This window comes from Pongo pygmaeus, chromosome 15 (genome assembly GCF_028885625.2).
Source record: "Pongo pygmaeus isolate AG05252 chromosome 15, NHGRI_mPonPyg2-v2.0_pri, whole genome shotgun sequence".
Taxonomy (NCBI): Eukaryota; Metazoa; Chordata; class Mammalia; order Primates; family Hominidae; genus Pongo; species Pongo pygmaeus.
In genome coordinates, this window is record NC_072388.2 from 72420500 (window position 1) to 72441702 (window position 21203).

The following is a 21203-nucleotide window of genomic DNA, read 5'->3' on the forward strand; positions in this document are numbered from 1 at the left end:
TTTAGGTTGTGTCTGGGACTCTTAAGTGTCTATCACCATAATGGATAGTTTTCTGTTATTTAAGGTTGAGAACTTTATAAGTTCTTTTTTAAAAAGTTACAAAAGCATAGACATACACTAAGTAAAAATGATAGTTCTCCCTCCAACCCCACTTTCCAGAGACAAGCACTATTTTTTGTTGGTTTGTTTGTTTGAGACAGGGTCCCACTCTGTTGCCCAGGCTGGGGTACAGTGGTAAGATCTTGGGTTACTGCAGCCTCAACCTCCTGGGCTCAAGCAATCCTCCCGCCTCAGCCTCCTTAGTAGATAGGACTACCAGTGTGTGCCACCACACCCAGATAATTTTTAATTTATTTATTTATTTTTTTTTTGGTAGAGATGAAGGGGTCTTGCTATGTTGCCTAGACTGGTTTTGAACTCCTGGCCTGGGTGATCCTCCCACCATGACCTCCCAGAGCACTGGGATTTCAGGTGTGCGCCACCACGCCCAACCACCAGCCACTACCACTGTTAAGGCTAAGCTCATAAGGCTTTTTTGGGTGCTTAATCAAACATACATGGTAGTATTGTTTTATAAAACCTTGTGTTTTTCTGATACGTCCTTTTTTGACCTAACTTTTAAGTCAGTTCAAATAGAGATAACTTTTTAAGGGAGAAAATAAATGAATAAAAACCTGAGAAACAAAGTAACAAAGACTGAGTGGATGGTAGCCAAGAGGGAAGGGAGTACCCTTTCCTGACTCTTTCATCCTCCAAGGCTTGCTACTAAGTCCCAAAACATCCAGATCCTGGAAGAGGCTTATTAAAGGAATCAAGGCATAGAACTCACCCCTAGAAACCTACCCTGAAAAGTTTCTTGGAGTAAAGTCTGGAGTGTTAGTGGTTCTTGTTCTCTTTTGGGTTTCAAGTAAACACGTTTTGCTTCCTCCCTCACTTTTCCCATGACCATCTCCAGCTTGAGTATTTTATGTGTCAGCAAGTCCTTTTGGCTTAGTGTTTTAATCTAAATTAGAACAAATAATGTTTGAAAAACAAAACAAAACACCTGTATTAGGCAGCAAATTATCAAAAAACATTAATAAAGTGATTGTGGGAGGCTGAGGAGGGAGGATCACTTGAGCCCAACAGTTCAAGGCTACAGTGAGCTGTGATCATGCCACTGCACTCCAGCCTGGGCAACAAAGTGAGACCCTGTCTCTAGAAAATAAAGAAGTAACTAATTGCATATGCTTATCAGTAGTAGGTGGTACATAAGTGCCTGAGAACATTGTTCTCTTATGATATTGGTTGGAGATTTTTTATACCTGTTCGTGAAAATTTTACTTCAGCTTTTTGGGCATGATGAAAGGAACCTGCTAAGAAATGCTTGCTTGGTGTGAAGTTGGTTTCTTGAATTCCCTTTTTACAGTCCCTTCTCCTCTATTCCTTCATCTTATCTAACAGCTTTGAAAAATTAGAACAATCCAGGCCAGGGATGATGGCTCATGCCTGTAATCCCAGCATTTTGGGAGGCTGAGGCGGGTGGATCACTTGAGGCCAGGAGTTCAAGACCAGCCTGGCCAACATAGCAAAACCTTGTCTCCACTAAAAATACAAAAAAATTAGTTGGGTGTGGTGGCACATGCCTATAATCCCAGCTACTTTGGTGGCTGAGGCACGAGAATCACTTGAACCCAGGAGGTGGAGGCTGCAGTGAGCCAAGATCATACCACTGTACTCCAGCCTGGGTGACAGAGCGAGACTGTTCTCCCCCCTCAAAAAAAAAGCAAAAATTATGTTAATCCTTTCAGCTAGAGATTTTCTTTGGTGAGAGAATCCAGATTAGGAATTCAGAAAAATTAAGAAGAAAATCTAGGGGGCCAGCTCTAGTCCCTTATTCCTTCTCTATGCCTATTTGAAAAAAAGGAAAAATAAACAACTTGGGTTTGGGGATGATGGGGAGAAAATAGGAAGGGAGGGAAATAGTATTTCTGAAACAATAACAATAAACCCTGATTTTTGAGGGCTACTTGATAGGAGTAATAGGATTTTTGTTTTGTTTTTGTCTTTACTAGTAGGACCTTGTAACCCAATCTTGCACAGATGCTTTGCATCTTCAAATGATGTGGCATCTGTGTCTGGGGTTTTAGAAAGTACTTCTATGGTGGGAAAAAGGGTATGTACATGTTTGAGGAGGACAGGGTCTGAGAAACTCTTGAGAGCCCTGAATTTTCTCTTGAAAACAGAGCTTGCACTTATTTACCCTATTCTTGATCTCCTGAAGCATTTCTTGGTTTCCTTCATTTCCTAAGTTGAGTATCTTCATTGTCTGGTACATTTCCCTGAAAGATAAGTAGGGCTTCTTAGATTATTCTACCCTGCCCTTTAAAAAAGTATGGGGGTAGAAAATACAGGGCTTGGAATCAGGTAAGAATCCCAAGTTCCAATCCTAACTGTGTAGTTTTGCTGAGCCTTATATGCAAAAATGGTATAACGCTTAGCTTACAGGAATACTGTGCAGTTTTTGAGACAATATATTTGTGGGTTTTTTTGTTTGCTTTTTGTTTTTGCGAGATGGAGTCTTGCTCTGTTTCCCAGAGCTGGAGTACAATGGCATGATCTCATCTAGGCTCACTGCAACCTCCACCTCCCAGGTTCAAGCAATTCTCCTGCCTCAGCCTCCCGAGTTGCTGGGACTACAGGTGCGTGCCACCACGCCCAGCTAATTTTTGTATTTTTAGTAGAGATGGGGTTTCACCATGTTGGCCAGGCTGGTCTAGAACTCCTGACCTCAGGTGATCCATCTGCCTCAGCCTCCTAAAGTGTTGGGGCTACAGGTGTGAGCCACTGCACCCGGCCACGCCTGTCTAATTTTTGTATTTTTAGTAGAGACAGGTTTCACCATGTTGGCCAGGCTGGTCTAGAACTGCTGACCTCAGGTGATCCATCTGCCTCAGTCTCCCAAAGTGTTGGGATTACAGATGTGAGCCTCCACATCTGGCCAAGACAATATATTTGAAGGTGCCAATAGGTACCATTTACTGAACACCTTTATGACAGGCGTTAAATATGCCATCTCATTAATTATCACCACAACCCTATAATGTAGACTATCACCTGCATTTGATACATGAAAAAAATGGGCTCACAGAGTTTAAATACCTTACACAGGCTCACATAGCTATTGCATGCCAGAGCTGGAATTCAAACCCTGGTCTTTTTGACTCTAAAACTTGTTGTCCCAATAGGCACTTGATAAATGTTAGTTGAATATATGAATAACTTAAAACCATCCTTTTTTTTTTTTTTTTTTTTTTTTGAGACGGAGTTTTGCTCTTGTTGCCCAGGGTGGAGTGCAATGGCACCATCTCCGCTCACCGCAAACTCCACCTCCCAGGTTCAAGTGATTCTCCTGCCTCAGCCTCCCTAGGAGCTGGGATTACAGGCATGTGCCACCATGCCCAGCTAATTTTGTATTTTTAGTAGAGATAGAGTTTCTCCATGTTGGTCAGGCTGGTCTCGAACTCCTGACCTCAGGTGATCCACCTGCCTCAGCCTCCCAAAGTGTTGGGATTATAGGCGTGAGCCACCGCGCCTGGCCAAAACCTATCCTGGTGGGGAGAAAAGATGCATGAACTACATAAGCTTGACTTTCAATCTAATTTAGGCCAGTTTTTCGGTTACCTACTTGGGTGAGTGGTGAATGTGCAGGTGAATCAGTGCTTTTACTGCCATTAGGCAGCCTGGAAAGGCAGGGACATATTCAATGAGCAAAGATGTGAGAATTGGCAGTATAAGGTCATGGTGGGAGCCAGAGGTTTAGTGCTTACTTTAGAACAGCATCGTGGTTCTCCAGGAGCAGCACGTCTAGGAAGGTGTCCCTGACCCGGTCCCCTTGAAGTTTCAGGGCTAGGATGCTACGGCAAGCTTCCAGCCGTACACCTGGTGACTCTTCATAGTGGATAGCCCAGAGCAGAAGATCTGTCAGCTCGGGACTTACTTGCCCAATCTGTCCCAAAGCTGCAGAGATTAGAGGGCAGCATGTCACTGAAGACTGAGCTTACTATATTCTAGCATCCAGAAATAAATTGAGTTTTGTAAACAATACCTTCCCTTTTGGATGGTAATCACCATTAGAATTTTAGGGATAGGTCAGAGTGGGACATTACCTCCAAAGGATTCCTAGAAGAGGGATGTTCCATCCCATCCTTGCCTGTTAGGATATTTGCGTATTTTGGGATGAAATATAGAACAAATAACATGGAAGACCTGCCTAGTCCCAGCAGGGTGATGGGGAAAGGAGGCACAATTATTTATCTGTGTCAAAAAGAGAAGCAATGCCAAAGATTCTAAAAAGAAACTAGGCAGATTAAGGGGCAGGGTTTTAGGTCTGTAGCAGTCTTGAAACTGATCTGACTTTTGCAGAGCATAATAGTTGAGATCTCCAAGGAAAGCAAGATGCATCCAGCACTGGATACCTACTTGGAACTTATCCTTAATTCTGTTGGCAGGGACTGTCTTGTCAGCCCTTTCTTTAACTTAAGTTTGACATATACCTAGACTCAGGATCTTTCACTAAAAATTGAAGAAGAAAATTATTTTTCTCTTCTCAGACAAGGAACTTCTGAAAAGCTAAGATCATTACCTCTCCTGCACTTCACCCCATTAGAGAGTTTCTGGGGATCATTTCTACTCGCATAGGGAAAGGTATTTAAGGTTGAAGAGTTTGGGGCACTACTTCTATAATACCTCGAATAGCAAAGGCCTTGATTTTCCAGTAAGGATCTCTCTGCATCAGGTTCAGGAGGCATTCAAGCACCTGGGATGGAAAAGGCAGTGTTGAGTGGGGAGGACCAGAGCAAGAATGAACCAGAAACAGCTGGGTGCGGTGGTGCACACCTGTAATCCCAGCATTTTGGGATGCCAAGGTGGGCGGATCACTTGAGGTCAGGAGTTTGAGACCAGCCTGGCCAACATGGTGAAACCCTGTCTCTACTAAAAATACAAAAATTAGCCGGGCATGGTGTCACATGCCTGTAATCCCAGCTACTCGGAGGCTGAGGTAGGAGAATTGCTTGAACCTGGGAGGCGGAGGTTGTAGTGAGCTGAGATTGTGCCACTGTACTCCAGCCTGGGTGACAGAGTGAAACTCCATCTCAAAAAAGCAAAAAAACAAAACAAAGCAAAAGAATGAATCAGAAACAGGGAAACCACTTATCTCTAAAAGGAGCTATAATTGAAAAATGACCTATCAATTCTGGTGACAAATGAGCTGGAGCCTGAAGTACCAACCTGTATGCATAGTGAGTATATTAGCTGAATTATCTGCTATTGATTTTCTCAGTCTACAGATCTGTGGCCATATGGCTTCTCTTGAACACTTCAAACAGATTTTTCCCTAATAACGGAATTATAACTCCATTTATGGGAGTTGATCCTAAAGCCAATCAGCACCCAGGTAATGAGAAGCTAGTTAACTGAGGTGAGAACAGGATACAGGGGTGTGCTCTAGAATTGAAGTCTGGGCTGGCTGGGAGCTAAACCAAGCTTGTCCAACATGTGGCCTAGGACAACTTTGAATGCGGCCCAACACAAATTTGTAAACTTTCTTAAAATATGAGACTTATGCCAGGCACAGTGGCTCACGCCTGTAATCCCAGCACTTTGGGAGGCCGAGGAGGGCGGATCACGAGGTCAGGACATTGAGACCATCCTGGCTAACACAGTGAAACCCTAACTCTACTAAAAACACAAAAAAATTAGCCAGGTGTGGTGGCAGGTGCCTGTAGTCCCAACTACTCAGGAGGCTGAGGCAGGAGAATGGCGTGAACCCGGGGTGGAGCTTGCAGTGAGCTGAGATGGCGCCACTGCACTCCAGCTTGGGTAACAGAGCCAGACTCCGTCTCAAAAAACAAAAACAAAAAACAAACAAAAAAAACATGAGAATTATGCATGGACTTTTTTTTTTTTTTTTTTTTTTTTTTTTAGCTCATCAACTATCGTTAGTGTTAGTGTACTTTATATGTGGCCCAAGACAGTTCTTCCATTGTGGCCCAGGGAAGCCAAAAGATTAGATGCCCCTGAAACAGTCCCATTTGAAGTGGCTTATACACCCCTTTCCCAGTTCCGATCTCTCATTCTGTGTCCCCGCAGAAGTTAAGCATACTGTGCACAACCAGGGAAGGCAATGCCCTCTTCAGGTCAATCAGGTGAGATGAGAATATGTTTCCCTGACTCACCATCTTGTCACGGATCTGCAGGGCACCAGCTGCCAAACAGGCTGCCCGCCGAACTGCTGTGAAGTCATCAGAGAAGCAGTGCAGGAAGCTTGGGAGAAGCTTGGCGGTCATAAGCTTGAGCTCACCTATCAGGGAGAGAGCTTCCACACGCTCCTGGGAATTTCCTTGACCCAGCTTGACCCTGTAAGGCACAAGTTGCTTTTCTTTCACTTCCTTAAACTTTCAGTACCTAACCCTCAACCCCCACTAATGCCCTCATGATAAAATCCGGGTTCTGTAGGCTGTCAATCCCATTCAGCCTTATGCTCATGAGGTAAGTTTTACTGGGTACAGAGCTCGATTGTCTTCTTTACTTGAATCCCTAATACATAGCTGTTTAGTAATTAGGTAATGCAGGGCTTTCAGTTACATTGAATGACTGAATAAAGGAAAATGTCAACTTGCACCTCTTTTCACAGTCAAGTTCTCTTCTCCACGCCCTCACGTGTGCCATAATTATGTCTGCATTTGGCTTCCAGCCTGGAATGCCTATGCAGTCTTTTTGTTTGTTTAAATTATTTTTATTTATTTTATTATTTTTTTGAGACAGAGTCTCGCTCTGTTGCTCAGGCTGGAATGCAGTAGTGCGATCTTGGCTCACTGCAAGCGCCACCTCCTGGGTTCACGCCATTCTCCTGCCTCAGCCTCCTGAGTAGTTGGGACTATAGGCGCCTGCCACCGTGCCCGGCTAATTTTGTTTTTCTTGTATTTTTAGTAGAGATGGGGTTTTGCCATGTTAGCCAGGATGGTCTTGATCTTCTGACCTCGTGATCCGCCTGCCTCGGCCTCCCAAAGTGCTGGGATTACAGGCATGAGCCACTGCGCTCGGCCTTAAATTATTTTTAGAGATGGGGTCTTGTTATGTTGCCCAGGCTGGTCTTGAACTCCTGACCTCAAGTGATTCTCCTGCCTCAGCCTGAGTAGCTGGGATTATAGGCACTTACCCACTCTGCCAGGCTCCTATGCAGTCTCTCTCTTTTTTTTTTTTTTTTTTTTTTTTGGGATAGGGTCTTTCTCTGTTGCCCAGGCTGGAATGCAGTGGCATGATGATGGCTCATGACAGCCTTGGACTTCCTGGATCCAGGCAGTCCTCTTGCCTCAGCCTCCCAAGTAGCTGGGACTACAGGCATACACCACCACACTGGCTAATTTTTTATTTATTTTATTTTATTGTTATTATTTTTGAGACGGAGTCTCACTCTGTCGCCCAGGCTGGAGTGCAGTGGTGTGATCTCCGCTCACTGCAAGCTCCACCTCCCAGGTTCATGCCATTCTCCTGCCTCAGCCTCCTGAATAGCTGGGACTACAGGTGTCCACCACCACGCCCTTTTGTATTTTTAGTAGAGACAGGGTTTCACCGTGTTAGTCACGATGGTCTCAATCTCCTAACCTTGTGATCCACCTGCCTCGGCCTCCCAAAAGTGCTGGGATTACAGGAGTGAGCCACTGCGTCTGGCCAATTTTTTATTTTTTTTATTTATTTTATTTTTAGTAGAGGCAAGGTCTTGCTGTGTTGCCCAGGCTGGTCTCGAACTCCTGGGCTCAATTGATCCTCCTGCTTCGGAGTCTCAAAGTATTGGGATTACAGGCATGTGCCACTGGGCTGGGCCTCCTGTGCAGTCTTATCCACCCTCTGTGAAACTTGGCCTTACTCCTCTAGCCACGCTGAGTATTCCATTTTTCTGCTCCAGCAGTTATGGTATACGCCATTTGTTCTAGTTTTTAATGATTTGGTATTTTTAATTAGGTGTTTGTATATTTTGCATGTGGTCATCAGAATTGCATCATACTTTTGAACACCCTCCAACACCCAAACCATTGCCTCACACCTACTAGGCACTCAATGCTTCTTTCCCTAGCCATGTTGTTAGTTTGTAGGGACAGTTAATTTTTTACAGTGGGACCTGGTCCAGGGTCCGTACAGAGGAGCTCAACAAATGCTGGGTGGCTGGATCCCAGGCCTCCTAAGCACTTTTTTTTTTGAGACGGAGTCTTGCTCTGTCGCCAGGCTGGAGTGCAGTGGCGTGATCTCTGCTCACTGCAACCTCCGCCTCCCGGGTTCAAGCGATTTTCCTGCCTCAGCCTCCCGAGTAGCTGGGATGACAGGCATGTGCCACCAAGCCCGGCTAATTTTTTGTATTTTTAGTAAAGACAGGGTTTTACTGTGTTAGCCAGGATGGTCTCGATCTCCTGACTTTGTGATCCACCCGCCTCGTCTTCCCAAAGTGTTGGGAGCCACCATGTCTGGCCTGCCTCCTAAACACTTCTGAGAATTTAGAAGAGCGTCTCCTCATGTTGACTGGGTCTTACCTGATTATGTCGTGCACCTCTTTCCCAAGGCTCATTTGCCCCAGCGCCTGCGCAGCTGCTCGCCTCACTTCCTTATTCCAGTCATTCCACATCAGCTGGATCAACTTATGTTTCATATCCTATAAATAGGTATGATCATTAGGTATCATCACTTACTGAATGTTAATTTTGTGCTTGGCATTGTGCTGTTTTTTCTTCTTTTTTTACTTATCACTGTACTAATAAGGATTGTCCTGAGTGTTTTTTCCCATCCCTTACTCTCCCAAAGAATCCAGTGGGGCAGATATTACTACCATTTACAGATGATAGAATGGAGGCTTTGATCCACTTGTCCAAGGTTAACCTGGTGAGTGCTGGAACCAGGACTCAAACCCAACTCTCCCAACCTCATCCTTTAAACTACGTAGTATCAGTGCCAACATAACCTGTACCTGGGAGACTTAAAATTTGAAGGTGATACTTGATGAGGTGACCAGCTCATTGCAGTTTGCCTGGGACTCTCCTGGTTTTGGTACTGAAAGTCCCATGGCCTGGACAAACCAGAACAGTTGGTCACTCTGTAAGTGCACTTTTCTCAGAGAGGAATGGGCAAAGATTACTACACGATGATTGTGTAAATGTGCCCACGCTGTTCTTCCTGCTAGAAGTATCTCCCTTCTCTACTCCTACCTGGTACTTGATGTCTTTGTAGTCTTCCTTTAGTATTTAGCTCAAAAGCATCTCCTTCCTATCACACTGATCTTTTATTAAAAATTTAAAAAAATAAAAACATCTCCTTAGTGAAGTCTTCTTTGCCCCTTGTAAGCACAGGAAATCCCCACAACACCTTATAGCTGCTTCTGTTCTAGCTATTTATAACATTTACTAAGGGAAGACTTATCCCTGCACCCCCAGCAGTAGCATAGTGCCTAGCGTGTCGGATGTGGTCAGAAACTGCATACTTACTGAATGGAAAGACTCATAGACATACTGCCTTTCTTAGCTCCAGCAGTCTGCCATGAAGTCCTCATCATCTTTACCTCAGCCCCTGCTAGCTCTGCATGTCTTTTTACTTTCAGTTGACAATTCTAAGTGACAAGTGCCAAGGAGGTGAAGGTACAAATGAATTAGAAGTTGTTAAAATGATATTGTTAAGATGCAGATTCTGATTGAGCTGGCCTAAGATGAGATTTTTGCATTTCTTTTTTTTTTTTTTTTTTTTGAGACGGAGTTTCACTCTTGTTGCCCGGGCTGGAGTGCAATGGCACGATCTCGGCTCACTGCAACCTCCGCCTCCCGGGTTCAAGTGATTCTCCTGCCTGAGCCTCCTGAGTAGCTGGGATTACGGGCATGTGCCACCAAGCCTGGCTAATTTTTTTTTTTTTTTTTTGAGACAGAGTCTCGCTCTCTTGCCCAGGCTGGGGCGCCGTGGCGCGATCTCAGCTCACTGCCACCTCCACCTCCCGGGATCACGCCATTCTCCTGCCTCAGCCTCCCGAGTAGCTGGGACTACAGGTGCCTGCCACCACACCCGGCTAATTTTTTGTATTTTTAGTAGAGACAGGGTTTCACCGTGTTAGCCAGGATGGTCTCGATCTCCTGACCTCGTGATCCGTCCTCCTTGGCCTCCCAAAGTTCTGGGATTACAGGTGTGAGCCACTGTGCCCGGCCGATTTTTGCATTTCTAATAAGCTCCTAGGTAACGCCTGTGCTGCTGGTCCAGGACTTTAGCAGCAGAGTGCTATAGCACTTGAGACAGAACTAACCCAAGTCCAAAACCTTTTCAGGTGATTACTGTACTGAGTGGCCAGATTTTGTGCTTCCCATATCAAAATGTCAGGGTTACAGAGTGGAGGATGTTCACTTATCATGGGAATGGCAATGTTCTGGGCTATTGTGGAGATACCCAAAGTTATAAGGAAAAGATGAAGTAGCACATAGGAAGAAGGGAAAGCTCCCATTTGGACAGCTGAAGATGATTGGGAAATAATGGCAAAAATGAAGTGTTGCCTGGAATTTCCTCTTTAGTTCTAGCTGAGCCCCACCATCTTCACCGACAGTTGGTTTTTTTTTTTTAGATGGAGTCTTGCTCTGTCGCCCAGGCTGGAGTGCAGTGGCACGATCTTGGCTCACTGAAACCTCCGCCTCCCAGGTTCAAGCGATTCTCCTGCCTCAGCCTCCCAAGTAGCTGGGATGACAGGTGTGTGCCACCATGCCCAGCTAATTAAAGACAGGGTTTCACCATGATGACCAGGCTGGTTTCAAACTCCTGGTCTCAAGTGATCCACCCACCTCAGCCTCCCAAGGTGCTGGGATTACAGGCATGAGCCACCGTACTGGACCCCTTCACAGAACTTCAATAAATTTAACCCACACTAATCTCTCTCTCTCTGAAAAGTTTTAAAAGGGTAACTTATATTTATTGCTTGTTCTTGAATCATTTGTGTATATTAGTCTTGTTGTTTCTACCATAGTGTTAATTTTGTGAAAGCTGGGACGATGGTTTTTTTTGTTTGTTTGTTTGTTTTTTGTTGTTTTTTTTTTTTGAGACAGAGTTTCGCACTGTTGCTCAGGCTGGAGTGCAGTGGTGCAATCTTGGCTCACTGCAACATCTCCCTCCCAGGTTCAAGCAATTCTTGTGCCTCAGCCTCCCAAGTAGCTAGGATTACAGGTGCCAGCCACCACACCCGGCTAATTTTTGTATTTTAGTACAGATGGGGTTTCACTATGTTGGCCAGGCTGGTCTCAAACTCCTGAGCTCTGGTTCACCTGCCTCGGCCTCCCAAAGTGCTGGCATTACAGGTGTGAGCCACCGTGCCCGGCCGGGACTATGTTTTATATGTGTATGCTGAACACTCAGAGAAGCAGCACAGACGCTCATTTAGATGGGTTTTTTGGTAGTTTAAGTCAGTGCTTCTCGAATGATCTTTGATGAAGAACCAATTTTGGGGGGGGGGAATACACCATTGACTGATAAAGTCTGCTGATATTGAGGCAATATCAAACTACTATAAACGTTTCTTTTTTTTTTTTTTTTTTGAGATGGAGTCTCCCTCTGTCACCCAGGCTAGAGTGCAGTGGTGAGATCTTGGTTCACTGCAACCTCTGCCTCCTGGGTTCAAGCGATTCTCCTGCCTCAGCCTCCTGAGTAGCTGGGATTATAGGCACGTGCCACCACACCCTGCTAATTTTTGTATTTTTAGTAGAGATGGAGTTTCACCATGTTGGTCAGGCTGCTCTCCAACTCCTGACCTCGTGATCCGCATGCCTTGGCCTCCCCAAGTGCTGGGATTACAGATGTGAGCCACCGCACCCGGCCTACTATAAACGTTTCTAAACTCCTGTCAGTTTTTGTGCTATTTCATTGTGGATCAGTTACCAACAGTTTATGGACCACCAGTGCACTGAGAAGCATTGGCTTCCAGACAGACATATTAGCATTTGAAGATAATTCTGGGCTAGAAGTAAGAAGTAGTGATATGGGAAGAGATCTGTTTGGTAAGAATGGAATAATACATAGCAGCAAAAAGTAGAAGGCCTCTGTAGCTCAGCCTCTCTTAGGCTTTCTGTCCTGGAGGCAAAGAAGGAGGTTTACCAAGCAGACATTTCCACTGATCCGGGAGAAAGCCTGGCAGGCCACAATCCGGTTCTTCCATTGACAGCTGTTCAGCTCCACAGCAAGCATGGTGTGTATCAGGGTCTGAGGAAATGGAAGACTTGTATGGATATTCACCATCACTTTTAGAGATACTAGAACCTTGAAGTTACATTCTGACATGGCATCCTGCATAATTAATGTCACCAGTGGGCTTACAAGAGATGGGGCATGTTTCCATCACAGCCAACTGACTCTGGGATCATAAATTGGGGAACAAAATACAAATTTAATAACTTAAACAGAAAACTGGGACCTTCCTTTCCTGACTTTAACTGTTTTTTTTGTTTTTTTGTTTTGTTTTGTTTTGTTTTGTTTTGTTTTTTTCTGAGAAGAAGTCTTGCTCTTGTCCCCCAGGCTAGAGTGCAGTGGCGCGATCTCGGCTTACTGCAACCTCCGCCTCTCGGGCTCAAGTGATTCTGCTGCCTCAGCCTCCCGAGTAGCTGGGATTACAGGCACCTGCCACCACGCCTGGTTAATTTTTGTATTTTTAGTAGAGGCGGGATTTTACCATGTTGATGCCAGGCTGGTCTTGAACTCCTGACCTCAGGTGATCTGCCTGCCTTGGCCTCCCAAAGTGCTGGGATTACAGGCGTGAGCCACCGCGCCCGGCCTCTTGTCTTTAACTGTTTTTACCCCTAAAATGATTTTTATATGCCTCAAGCTTATGACTTTCACATTTCTATTGAAAGTAACTAAACACAAATGTAGGTCTCTGCAGTTTTCAATGGTAAACTTCTAGCAGAAGCAAATTCTACATGTCACAACTCTTCTTGCATATGCAAATAGAGACCATTTGCAACCTAATTCTCACTTTTCTCTCAGCTAACTGTTGTGACTTCCCCTTGTATACACCTCTACATCCAGGTTTACTCATGCTTATTCTACCTTTACTTATGCTTGAGATCGTCAACCCAACCAGCTGCATTTTATCTAGTTAATTAATTATGTAATTAATTTTTTGAGACAGGGTCTTGCTCTGTCACTCAGGCTGGAGTACAGTGGTGTGATCTCAGCTCGCTGCAGCCCCAACCTGCCAGGCTCAAGTGATCCTCCCACCTCAGCCTCCTGAGTAGCTAGGATTACAGGCACATACCACCATGCCTGACTAATTTTATTTCTTTTTTTGTAGAGACAGGGTCTCACTATATTGCCCAGGCTGGTCTTGAAATCCTGGACTCAAGGGACACTCCCACCTCAGCCTCCCAAAGTGCTGGGATTACAGGCGTGAGCGACCATGCCCAGCCCAGCTGCATTTTATTTTATTTTATTTGTTTGAGACAGAGTCTTGCTCTATCACCTAGGCTGGAGTGTAGTGGCGTGATCTCAGCTCACTGCAATCTCCGCTTCCAGGCTGAAGCAATTTTCATGCCTCAGCCTCCCGAGACCTGGGACTACAGGTGTGCACCATTGCACCTGTCTAATTTTATTTTTAGTAGAGATGAGGTTTCATCCATGTTGGCCAGGCTGGTCTCGAACTCCTGACCTCAAGTGATCCACCTGCCTCGGCCTCCCGAAGTGTTGGGATTACAGGCGTGAGCCACTGTCCCAGCCCCAGCTGCATTTTAGATTGCTTACATTCACTGACTTCAAAGACCTAATTGCTCCCCAAAACTGTTTCTTTCTCTGACCCGGTAATGGACACATACTGTCTTCTCACTCAGATGGCTCAGGAGGATATAAGACTGTTCCTCAGTGTCCTCATTCTTCTTTGTAAACAGCTGGTGGAGGATCCTCTTAATTACAGGGTAAGTGGCAGTACCTTCCAGAGCCAAGCACTGAGCTGCAGCCCAGCTATCCACACTGTTACCTGCCACAGTTGGGTGAAAAAGAGTTCAGAATGGTGATGTGTTTTCCCCCTAGAGAACAGCCTTTGGATTGATACTCAAGGCTGCTACCCACCTGATATCTCACTTCCTTGTGCCCCACTCAGTCTGGAAATACAATTTCTTATTTAAACCATATTTAGAAGAATCATATTGGCTGGGCACGGTGGCTAACACCTGTAATCCCCACATTTTGGGAAGCCAAGGTGGGCGGATCACCTAAGGTCAGGAGTTCGAGACCAGCCTGGCCAACATGGTAAAACCCCATCTCTACTAAAAATACAAAAATCAGCCGGGCGTGGTGGCATGTGCCTGTTATCCCAGCTACTTGGGAGGCTGAGGCAGGAGAATTGCTTGAACCCAGGAGGCAGAGGTTGCAGTGAGCTGAGATCCTACCATTGTACTCCAGCCTGGGCAACGAGAGTGAAACTCTGTCTCAAAAAAAAAAAAAAAAAAAAAAAAAATTTAGTCCAGCTACCACTTGGTGGCAGTGTACCTGTTTTGTTAAAGTACCTAGAAAGAGCAAATTTTCTTTTTTTCCTTTTTTTTAGAGACAGGGTCTTGCTCTGTCACCCAGGTTGGAGTACAGTGGCACCGTCGTGGCTTACTGCAGCTTCAACCCCCTGGGCTCAAGCTGACTCTGATAAGCATGTATATATAGGTCTGCCTCAGCCTCCTAGGTAGCTGGGTCTACAGGAGCACACCACCACACCTGGCTAATTTTAAAATTTTTTATAGAAATGGGGTCTTGTTATGTTGCCCAGACTGGTTTAGAACTCCTATGCTCAGGCGATCCTGTCGCCTTGGCCTCCCAAAGTGCTGGGATTACAGGTGTGAGCGACAGTGTCTGGCCCTAATTTTCAAATGGTCTAACATAAATCTAAACCCAATACAGCAGACATTGCAGAGCATGACAGTGGAGAGGAAAGGACTGGGAAAGCTGATAGTGAGATGTCTATCCCATATTTCCAGGTCAGAAGTAACAGGGAGTTACTCACCCTTCAGAAGGGCAGTCTGCATGATGTTCCGGGCAAGGGGATTATGTGACTGTATGGCATATTGGCATATTGCTGCTGCCATCCGCACATGGGCATTCTTGTCACAAAGAGCAGCCTCTAGGGCAGGCAGTAGAACCTCCGGCAAGTCCTGGATGGTCTTGTCTGTGATCAAAAGAGCCAGGTAAGAGAGTACTAGCCTCTTTGCTTTTCTCACACACAGCTTCCTTTCTACAGCCATGTGGCGGCCAACCTCAGTCCCAGTTGCAGTTGCTTAGTGCTATGTAATATAATTACAGTTTAGCTGAGCCCTTCAGATGGGCAGGATTTTATGCTCAAGGTGTTAAAGCCCACCTGTGTGCTGGTATGCCAATTCCCAGTCCTTTATCATCTGGCCTCTAAACAGCTATATTTAAGCTGAAGAAGAATGTTTCCAGCTAGGCTACAGTGAACTACATCATTAGTTTTAGTGATTAAAAGCAACCAATTTGCCCCATGAGCCTTTATATATAGATATAGATATAGATATAGATATAGATATAGATATAGATATGGCGAGAGAGAGAGAGAGAGAAATATTTATTTATTTATTTAATATATTTTTTGAGACGGAGTCTTGCTCTGTCGCCTGGGCTGGAGTGCAGTGGTGTGATCTCTGCTCACTGCAAGCTCCACCTCCTGGGTTCACGCCATTCTCCTGCCTCAGCCTCCCGAGTAGCTGGGACTACAGGCGCCCAGCTAATTTTTTGTATTCTTAGTAGAGACGGGATTTCACCGTGTTAGCCAGGATGGTCTCGATCTCCTGACCTTGTAATCCACCTGCCTCAGCCTCCCAAAGTGCTGGGATTACAGGCATGCACCACCGCCCCCAGCCGAGCGTTTATATTTGTAAGAACAATTATATTTAGGTAGTGCTTTACAATATAGTGTTTTCGCATTGATTATCTCATTATCTTTCAACCTTGGTTGAATTAGGCAAAGTAGGTATCATTGTAGAGCTCACTAGGGAGTCTTTTTCGGTTCAGCTAAACATTAAGGTTCATAAGACTGTCATGGGCCATGCATGGCACCAGAAGAATATGGGACAGGAGCATAGTTTGTCAACAGGGCAGCAGCATCAGGCATCCCTATTGGCTGGAGTTTTTTTGTTTTTGTTTTTGTTTTTTTTTGAGATAGAGTTTTTGCTCTGTTCCCAGGCTGGAGTGCAATGGCACAATCTTGGCTCACTGCAACCTCTGCTTCCTGGGTTCAGGCGATTCTTCTGCCTCAGCCTTCTGAGTATCTGGGACTACAGGCACCTGTCACCACGCCTGGCTAATTTTTGTATTTTTGGTAGAGATGAGGTTTCACCATGTTGGCCAGGCTGGTCTTGAACCCTTGACCTCAGGTGATCCACCCACCTTGGCCTTCCAAAGTGCTGGAATTACAAGTGTGAGCCACCGCGCCTGGCCTTGGCTGGAGTTCTTGAGGCTGCCTTGAGCATTCCACAGAGTCTTGGGGACAGCACAGGAGCATATTGTTTATTCATTGGGTGAATTTATGCTTTACAGGAACTAATATCTTACAAAACTCCATAGACACAATTCTAGGGTCCACAAAGGGCATGCCTATTATAAGTTACAGTATCCAGGGAGGCCTAAACTGTGGTGTCCCTATCAAGTATTTATATTTCACTTATAGCTCTTCTCAGTCCCAATGTAATTTATCAAACAGGGTTTATATCATAACCAATGTTGCCTATAAAGATAGTTCTTATCAGGTTTTTAGGGGAACAGGTGAGCATTTAACGGAAGTTCAAATTCTCAAGTAGGAAGGGGAAAGGTTTGTTATCCCTTTGTCTACCACTAGTCTCATTTTATAGATAGGGAATTTGAAGCTCAGAGAGGTTAGCTGACTGCCCAAGGAGTGGCACAGCTGAGCCCGTGAATCATATTTTAAGATTTTGTCAGGTGCGGTGGCTCATGCCTGTAATCCCAGCACTTTGGGAGGCTGAGGTGGGTGGATCACTTGAGGTCAGGAGTTCAAGACCAGCCTGGCCAACATGGTGAAACCCCATCTCTACTAAATATACAAAAAAATGACCTGGGCATGGTGGCATATGCCTGTATGTAGTCCCAGCTACTCAGGAGACTAAGGCAGGAGAATTGCTTGAACCTGGGAGGTGGAGGTTGCAGTGAGCAGAGATCGCACCACTGCACTCCAGCCTGGGTGACAGAGCAAGACTCTGTCTCAAAAATAAATAAATAAATAAATAAATAAAATAAAAAAGAATGGGATCTTGGCTGGGCACAGTGGCTCACGCCTGTAATTGCAGCAGTTTGGGAGGATAAGGTGGGAGGATTACTTGAGGCCAGGAGTTCAAGTTGGTGGTCAACGTAGCAAGACACAGTCTCTACCAAAAAAAAAAAACAAAAACAGAAAAGAATGGGATCTTCAAGGTGGGAAATGTTAACTTCTCTGCAGGCCACTGAGCAAACAAAAGTTGATGAAATGTAGTTCAAAAATTACTAGATTAGAAGTCTGGAATTTTAATCTCGTCTCTGTTGCTGATAATCATGTATATATAGGCCAGTCTCTAAGTCTTGGTTTCCACATTTGTAAAATGATCTCAGATAAGCCCTGGGTCCCTACCAATTCAGATGTTCCATGGCTTTATGAGTTGCTTATGTTCTCAAGCAGTTCAGCTTTGGCTCTCACCTGAGTCTCTCTGGCTGGTGGCAATCCGGGGCCGTTCCAAAGCAGCTGTGGCACATGTGGTGATAGCTTTGATCCGAACATCATCATGCAGGTCTCCCAAGCTCCGAAGCAGGTTCTCTACTGTCTCATGGTGCCACTCTATGACTGAGCCGCAGGGAGGGAAATGAAAAGAGAACCACCTGGTTAGGGTTAGATATTGTGCTGCAGGCAGGTGACGAGAAGTCCGCCCTTCACCCAGAATAATTCAAGCAAAACATTAGCTCAGAAGAATAAAGGACCCAGAGATGGGGTCTTTAGGGAGTTATTTCTCTGATGATCCATGTACCCTCTCAAGTAAGTTCCCAGACAAAACTTCTCCCAACCCCATCGTATCTGTTTCTCTTTCCTTAAATCACTTTTTGTTGTAACCATCTGGGAAATAAAAGTGACAATAAAACAAAGTAGTTAAGAGTACTTTGTTTTCAGACATACCTGGTTTGGGATCACAGTTATTAGCTGTGTGACTGTGGATAAGTTACTTAACCCTGAGCCTGAGATTTCTTATTTGTAATACAGGCATAATACTAGAACCCACATATTGAGTTATTCTTAGTGTTAAATGAGTTAACTAGACAAAGTGTTTAGCAAAATGCCTGGCAAGATAATGAAGGTTCAATAAATGTTAATTATTGTGGTTTTCATTAGGTTCTTTGTCTTTGAGGGCACTTCTATTTGGCTTTCAACATCTTCCTCATTTTAGTTGCTAACTACTCTTTTGGCAGGTATCAGACTTTTATTTCAAAGCTCCTACTATCTGTAGGTGCTTCCTTCAGTCTTTTTTGTTGTTTATCTGATCCAGTTTACCTAATGGATTGCCTCTCTTTTTCCTGCACTAACTAAGCTTGTCTATCATGTTCTGAAAGCCAGCAGCTATTGAGTTCTCAAATACCATAGCTTTCAGCAGTCCTTGCCAGGCCATTACTTTGTCCCAGGCACTCAGACTTCTACTCTCCTATCTTTGAAGGCAAAGTAGGTGTAGGATAGCCCCAACTCTACGAATGAATTTTGGAGAGGGGTTGCTGATACCACAGTCAACTATGACATGGACAGTGGTTGGACAGCATATTTTGTTCTTCCCTTCATGCATCATTTGCTGAGCATAAAGTTTGGAAATCAATAAGGTAGGGTCACCTGGGTGCAGTGGCTTATGCTTGTAATCCCAGCACTTTGGGAGGCCAAGACGGGGAGATCACCTGAAGTCAGAAGTTCGAGACCAGCCTGGCCAACATGGTGAAACCCTGTCTCTACTAAAAACACAAAAATTAGCCAGACATTGTGGCACATGCCTGTAGTCCCAACTACTCAGGAGGCTGAGGTAGGAGAATTGCTTGAACCTGGGAGGTAGAGGTTGCAGTGAGCCAAAATCAAGTGCCATTGCACTCCAGCCTGGGCAGCAGAGTGAAATTCCATCTCAGAAAAAAAAAGGGCTGGCGCGGTGGCCAAGGCGGGCAGATCACCTGAGGTCAGGAGTTTGAGACCAGTCTGGCCAACATGGTGAAACCCCATCTCTACCAAAAATACAAAAAGTTAACCAAATGTGGTGGCAGGTGCCTGTAATCCTAGCTACTCAGGAAGCTGAGGCAGGAGAATCACTTGAAACCAGGAAGCAGAGGTTGCAGTAAGCTGAGATCCCACCATTGCACTCCAGCCGAGGCAACAAGAGTGAAACTACGTCTCAAAAAAAAAAAGATAAGGTCCCTGCCTCTGAAGAGTCTGCAGTGTAATAATGAGTTTCCACAAATTACTGAAGTAATACCCACCCATGCAAAAAGCACCCAGATATATGTCAACTGAAGTTCATCTAACACCCAATGTGTGAAAGGCTCTTGTCTAGCCTTAATGAGGCAACCAGATGTTTACATTTCACAAAGGAGGGATGGATTTTTCAAAGACTGAGAAAGCCTAGTCCCAGATGAGAACCACTTCTCACAAACGTACAGTATCACAGGACCTCCCTTCACTCACTCAGAGCCCAGGCAGTCTTCCATTCCTTCAGCATCCTCCGCAGGACCACCAGTTCCCAGGTCACATCCTCCTGCAGTGATTTTACCTGCTTCTTCAATCTCCTGGTCTTAATAGGCACATCCTTCTCACCCACCTGCAGCAGCATATCCTTGGCGGGGGTGGGCAAAGCAGTCCAGCGCAGGGCTCCTTGCACGGGTCTGTAAGCTGTGCAGCGTGGCAGTGTGAGGTCTTTTCATCACCCCACTGCCTTAGGCCCTGCCACACAGTGGCCCCAGCTTGCATCCCATTCCTATTCCTAATACCAAAGCAAAACAAAACCCTCAAGAGTGAATTTCCCCATGATTAGGGAACTGAGTACAAGTACACAGGGAATTATGGAAAGTCCTGACTACAGACATGGTAAGCCATGATGATGATGGGGGCGAGAGATTTGTGGGGGGAAATTGAGATATCTACAAACCTTTCTGTAAGTTTAAAGGTTATCTTTAGGAACCTAAATCTTTAGGAACATAAATATGTTTATACGTAACGAGATTTGCTCATAAAATTCAATATTTGATACGTTGCAATTTAGTGTCATTGGCCATTATTTCTAAAGTATTAAGTTTTCCTTTTAATGTTTTTAATTTGGGGAGAGCAATAGTGCTATAAGCTGTGAAATTTTAAAGATTTTAACATCTCTGAGTTTTTCCTCATGACAACAGAAATTTGAGAACAGAAGAAACCATAAATATTAGATATAGTTAGAAAAGCTATAGTTGGCCGGGTGCGGTGGCTCATGCCTGTAATCCCAGTACTTTGGGAGGCCGAGGCAAGCAGATCACGAGGTCAGGAGATCGAGACCATCCTGGCTAACACGGTGAAAACCCCGTATCTACTAAAATACAAAAAATTAGCTGGGCATGGTGGCATGTGCTTGTAGTCTCAGCTACTGAGAGGCTGAGGCAGGAGAATCACTTGAACCTGAGAGGTGGAGGTTGCAGTGAGCCGAGATTGCACCACTGCATTCCAGCCTGGATGACAGAGTGAGACTCTGTTCTCAAAAAAAAAAAAAAAAAAAAAAAAAAAAAGCTATAGTTATATTTTCTGAACTTAATGTTTTTCATGGTGTCAAATTTAGAAAGCCTCTTTCTCAGTAAAAAAGCTGTGTGGAGAAGGGGAAGGGAAAATGATAAAAACATTTCCAGATGTACTAATTCATTATTCACACTGCCTATTAGTCTCATGTTCTAATCAGTCACTATCAGCCATTTCTGTTTTTTTCCAAGATTTCATTCCAACTCTTAACACCTTTAGATTTGCTCTGAATCAATTCTTTCCTTTGAGCAAGGAAGACATAACATTTCTTTCTTCTAATGTAAGAAGAGTCCCGTGAGGCGGGGTGCAGTGGCTCATGCCTGTTATCCCAGCACTTTGGGAGGCCAAAGCGGGTGGATCACTTGAGGTCACAAGTTCGAGACCAGCCTGACCAACATGGTGA

At 44.8% G+C, this 21203-nt stretch overlaps 2 protein-coding genes across 7 annotated transcripts in view; one reads left to right on the forward strand and one right to left on the reverse strand.

Moving 5' to 3' along the window:
• The window catches only part of HEATR4 (HEAT repeat containing 4), a 63944-nt gene that overhangs the window by 16193 nt on the left and 26548 nt on the right, over positions 1-21203 (reverse strand). For all 3 annotated transcript variants that reach the window (XM_063651814.1, XM_054449521.2, XM_054449520.2), the window contains 11 exons: positions 19724-19927; positions 17720-17863; positions 15026-15187; positions 13851-14011; positions 12142-12246; positions 8568-8686; positions 6219-6399; positions 4729-4798; positions 3810-3999; positions 2243-2321; positions 844-1003 (listed from right to left, as the gene is read on the reverse strand). In XM_063651814.1, the coding sequence (XP_063507884.1) occupies positions 844-1003; positions 2243-2321; positions 3810-3999; positions 4729-4798; positions 6219-6399; positions 8568-8686; positions 12142-12246; positions 13851-14011; positions 15026-15187; positions 17720-17863; positions 19724-19927 (1575 nt within the window). The remainder of the gene's footprint in view (positions 1-843; positions 1004-2242; positions 2322-3809; positions 4000-4728; positions 4799-6218; positions 6400-8567; positions 8687-12141; positions 12247-13850; positions 14012-15025; positions 15188-17719; positions 17864-19723; positions 19928-21203) is intronic.
• The window catches only part of RIOX1 (ribosomal oxygenase 1), a 39897-nt gene that overhangs the window by 3451 nt on the left and 15243 nt on the right, over positions 1-21203 (forward strand). The window contains exons 3-4 of one of the 4 annotated variants that reach the window (XM_063651815.1): positions 6240-6401; positions 8597-8696. The exons of the other annotated variants lie outside the window; for them this stretch is intronic. The gene's annotated coding sequence lies outside the window, so the exon portion shown is untranslated. The remainder of the gene's footprint in view (positions 1-6239; positions 6402-8596; positions 8697-21203) is intronic. 4 annotated transcript variants of the gene reach the window in all.